The sequence below is a fragment of the Penaeus vannamei genome, chromosome 22, assembly GCF_042767895.1.
Source record: "Penaeus vannamei isolate JL-2024 chromosome 22, ASM4276789v1, whole genome shotgun sequence".
NCBI classification, from domain to species: Eukaryota; Metazoa; Arthropoda; class Malacostraca; order Decapoda; family Penaeidae; genus Penaeus; species Penaeus vannamei.
Window position 1 is genome coordinate 10,409,665 of NC_091570.1, and position 5,000 is coordinate 10,414,664.

Below are 5,000 nucleotides of genomic sequence, written 5' to 3' on the forward strand. Positions count from 1 at the left end.
TTTCATCAATTCACAACAATATAGATACAAGCATTACTTTAATTTCTATCACCATGAAAGAAAATAACGAAATCACATAAAAATCCATTGTTATTTACCTTACATCTCCAGGCATAATGACATCTGAGAAGCCAAGTTTCTTAGTAACACACACATTCTTGAGCAGCAGGGGATTTTCCTTGGTGGCTTGTTCTAACTCACCATGCACCACCTTCACACTCACAACCAAACCTGCAAAGAAACACCTATGGAGTTATTTTATATTCAGGTGGGGGGGGGGAGGACAATATGGATGAAAAGTAGTTATTAGGGCAGAGAGGGTAGACATTGAAGAAGACTGTGCAGTAGGAGATGGAGAGGAGAATGTTGGGAGAGAAGAAGATGTGCTTTCTGAAGGATGAGTAATGACATGGGTAGGAGTCAGAAAACCATCAAAATCAAATTTAGATAAGCTAGTTGATGAAGGGGTAAGCCTTAGTGCCTCTATTATGAGTAAAGAATCTTCATTTTTGGCCATGGTGAGCCTGAATAATACAGGGAAAAGAAACAGTCTATCCCTCAGGGTCCCCGTAAAGGATAAGGGATAGGCAATTAACCAAGGGAATACCGTGCCCATACCTCCAAGAAGCTGTTCATGACTAACACAAAGCCAGCTTTTCATCATTTCAGCATGGCTCTCACATCTTAGGAATGGTACAGAAGGGGATGAAGAAGATACAGAAGAGGGAAGGGAGAGAAGAAAAGACCAAACTAAATTTGTTGAGGTGAGGGCTGAAGTCCAAGGTAAGGGTGATTCCCTACATTGTGCCTCAGTCTCCATCTCCAAAGCCCCCACAGTACAACAAGCAAGGAATTGGGAGGGGCTTCAACACTAAACAACGCAATTCTAATTATGCAAATGTCGAAAGTTTTAGTATAATCAATTAACAAATAAAATACAAATAATAATATGATATACAGACCATAACTGGCATTGTTAGACAGGATAGAATATTTGTTTGACTGCTTCTTAAGAACCAGTTCGTGAAGCTGCCAAAAGTCCTTCTCATCAGAAGTAAACAGTTTTCCTGTTAGCTCAACCTGTAAAATAATTACCTAATGAACAGCAAATATTTCAAATAAAACATTTGTAAATAGGCATGTAAGAAAAATCATATCATCAACAGATGTTGTGTCCACTAACTCACCTCTCCCTCACTGCCTTGGAGAACAGACTGTGATAATCTGAACAGAGCAACACCATGAGGTCTGCGATAACAGTGGGATGAGGTCTTCTTCACTGACTCTGAGAACAGCATCCTTCCAACTCTAACAACATGTGCAACAATATACAAGTCTGATGCTAGGTCTCCACTACCAAGGTCCTGGGGAAGGGCACTGATATGAGTGACTGAGGGACTGTAGCTCTTGCATTAATTGAACTTATTACCATTCAAGATAACTATTTCTTAGAGTATTTGAAGACTTTCCTGAATATATTCCTTAAACTAAAAGTATTATGTTCAAATTCATTAGGTCTGCAATTTTTTTTTTTTTTTCTTAGCAACATCAAATACCTATCAAAATTATTTGGAAAAATCAGAACAAGTTCAATACAATTATGACGGATTCATACTTACTGTAAATATTGTGCAGTTACTATGGATTTTTTCAATATAATTTGAAAATCCTTCTTTTGATAATTTGACTAGAAATCTTTCACTGGAAAGTAAGGAAGAAATACACTGCATTAGCATATAATTTCCATAAACATTATTAAACATTTTAGATATTTAGTGGCATACAAGATAAGCATGATTTAAGTCAATAAGAATACAAATTAGTATAATAATTAAGTTATGGCCTCACCTTATAATCTTTCCTCTCTGTGCATCATACAAGGAGAAGAAAACCTCAGCATCTTCTCCTAAGTAGTATGAGAAATCTCTCATACAGAAAAACAAGTGATGACTCAAGATTTTCCTCCTCTCCTTCCTCTTTCCAAGTGTTCCAAGGCCCTGGATAAAAGCATCAAGTCATTCAGAAAATATAATATACTTCTGTCGTCTGAATCTGCGTTGGGATGCATTTTTCTTTGCACATTTTAAAAATAGCACTTTGCTAATACCATATTCTAAACCACATTTCTTATGAAACTGCTATGCAAATTTTAAAAATATAATTTTTTTTTTTTTTTGGGGGGGGGGGACCAGTTCGTTTACACATAGATGGCTCCACAATTACTTAGTCACCTTAGATTCCATTAGTAGGCCATATGTGACCTCACCTGATCTTTCTATTCCTTGAATTTTAGGGATTTTTTTATCTTCTGATCTTATTAATACTCATACTGTTATTAACAGTACTATCGACAATAAACAATAAAAAAAATCTTTACAAAATCAAGGATAAATTAAATAGATGCAATAGGTAGGACTAGTAAGTGACTCCTTGACAACAAAACACTTATAAAGTCATCTATATGTAAACATAATCAATACATCAAAATAAGAGTGGCCATGGCATGTGTCATGCCACCCCAGTGTCAGTGAGTTAACATAATCTGTAATACAATACTACAGGCAGTGGCAATGAGCTAAGATTTAGCTTATTAACAAATTAAGCAGCACAGAGAGGAAACAGAATTGGCATTATGAATTGCGATCAAGACTGCTTGTAGAGGATGTCTAACTCCCATATATGTAAGTCCTCTATGTATTCTATTTCTTATCATAATCTTTTAAAGGTCCTCTTGCAAATTCATGATAGAAGCAACTTCACAATAGCATACTGCAATAAGCATATTCACATACGTAAACTGTACCTATACTTGTGTTAAGATGAAACAATTCAGAATTGAATATTGATCAGAGAGAGAATGATTTTAGTCACAAAAGGATAGTCAAATAGAAAATATCAAAAAGACTTTCTTTTCTACATTTCTGTATTTCTGTGGCTTACCTGAGTGTGAGTTTGTGAAGCTTCAGCACTTTGTACATGCTGTTCAGGAGGAGAGAAAATGATGAAGACTAGTGAATACTGGATACTTTTATATAAATCAAACTACATATTTCAAGGGCATACTTCTTTTATAATAATTTTAGCATAACATGGTTTTGTATTAAATCACATACCAAATTTATAAATTTTAGCTATTCAACCAGATCTATAAAATGGCCTTGCTAATGCAAAATAAACAATTATGATTGCAAACTGCATCTCATCAGAAATTTAATAATACAAGGCCCACATGATCTTAATATTTATCATGCATTTAAAGAGAGAAAAAAACAAAAATGATAAGTTCATTTCTTCTTAAACTATCTTACACTGGTTCAAAATGTATGCATAACATAGGAGCATTTCAAGAGGTACGTAATGAATCCAATCCAAGTGCTGATTTTGAGAAGCCTTTACTTACCACCTGATGAAGCTCTACCACACTAACACAATCGGGATCCACCATTTCCCCATCGACTCGGGGCACAAGGTCAAGTCCCAGCTTCCTGTAGGTCATAATAATTAAATTATCAATAATCATAATATTATAACTTGGTGAAATACATTTTCATTCAATCTAGAATATGCAATCCCTACACCATGATGTTTCATGGTGTAGGGTTTCTTTGGTTTCTTTTTATTTTGATAGTAATTTGAGACAAGTGAATCACTTTCATATTAATAAAAGAAAATCTACCATACTGTACTTAGCAAGGATATCATCAAAATACAAGAAAATGCAAATACAGATATGATGGGATATCATGCAAGTAATAAATTATCCCTCTTATTTTTCCAAGGAGTTAACTTCAACACTAAATCATAAGTGAAGTTTCTTACCTGTTCCCCCAGTCTATTTTCCGCGTTATTTTTAATTTGAGTTGTGCTATCTGGTCTGAGGTAAGCGTTCCCGTGATGAGCTGTTTCCTCCAGTCAGCCACATCCATCATGGCTTTCCGGACAGCATCCCAGAGCTCTTGGTCTCCATTTGGTGTCCCAAGCTCCTGGAATACAAAAACAAAAATATATCCATGATGTTTGCTCCCTTCCACATCCAGTTTTGGTAACATCTGCTGATTAAAGGGAAATGAGAAAAATTAGGTACTGTAGCACCAAGAAGAGTTAAGACTTTTATCAAGGAGTACCAAGAAATAAAACAAATGATGCAATAAGATTTTCTTATTTTTTATGGAAGCTTTATGTTTGTCATATAGGAATACAACATATGTTTACTTTGCTTCATACAGCTTTTATTCATGAAACAAGTGAAGATGCACTCTGATGTACAGATAAATTCATGTGGGATGGGGTAAGGAATCAAGAAAGAGGTACCATAAAAGGACTACAGGAGTTGGGGTACCAATACTGAAAAAGTTTAGGAACCACTGCATTCAGATAATAAACTCAATTTTGATTATTTACCACATAAAGTTTCTTCCATATTTGCCCCCATTCTCTCAGCACGGATGCCGCCTCCTGCACAACAGGATCTTCCACAGGTGTTACCGTTTCATAGACACTAAAAAAGAAAACGTTGAAAATTAAGAAAGGTAAACAGAAAAGTCTTTAAAATATTTAAGATAATACAAAATCTTGTTTTAATTATTGGATAAGAAAGACATATAAACCCCACAAACCCTTCATTATCAATCTTGAATGGCTTGAGATGGATAAACTGCGCAGGAAATATGCCTTTGACATTTCTGTTTCTTGAGTTGAAGCCTCTGTACCAGCCTGCAACATCAACAGTCCCTTACAATGATTAATTCACAAAAGACTTATATTCTAGAGAAAGAATCTATATACTAGGACTTAAAAAGAAAACAAATAAGTCCTAAGTTCAAATAGAAACTTAATATTAAACTGGAAAGACAAGGCAACTATGATGTAATGAAACGAGACTGTTCAATTTACACTGAGCAGATAAGTTACCAGCATCAAAAGTTTTCCTTTGAAATTAATGAATGGATACAATATCTTCATGTTTTCCGAGTTTCTCCCAATACAAATCTATCTAATTT

At 34.9% G+C, this 5,000-nt stretch overlaps 1 protein-coding gene across 8 annotated transcripts in view; it reads right to left on the reverse strand.

Moving 5' to 3' along the window:
- The window catches only part of LOC113808196 (dedicator of cytokinesis protein 3), a 49,268-nt gene that overhangs the window by 37,574 nt on the left and 6,694 nt on the right, over positions 1-5,000 (reverse strand). For 7 of the 8 annotated variants that reach the window (XM_070136519.1, XM_070136517.1, XM_027359533.2 and 4 more), the window contains exons 3-12: positions 4,617-4,713; positions 4,402-4,498; positions 3,820-3,983; positions 3,401-3,485; positions 2,941-2,979; positions 1,849-1,997; positions 1,620-1,701; positions 1,188-1,364; positions 963-1,080; positions 99-231 (exon numbers count right to left, since the gene is read on the reverse strand). In XM_070136519.1, the coding sequence (XP_069992620.1) occupies positions 99-231; positions 963-1,080; positions 1,188-1,364; positions 1,620-1,701; positions 1,849-1,997; positions 2,941-2,979; positions 3,401-3,485; positions 3,820-3,983; positions 4,402-4,498; positions 4,617-4,713 (1,141 nt within the window). The remainder of the gene's footprint in view (positions 1-98; positions 232-962; positions 1,081-1,187; positions 1,365-1,619; positions 1,702-1,848; positions 1,998-2,940; positions 2,980-3,400; positions 3,486-3,819; positions 3,984-4,401; positions 4,499-4,616; positions 4,714-5,000) is intronic. The other variant, XM_070136518.1, reaches the window with a different exon arrangement.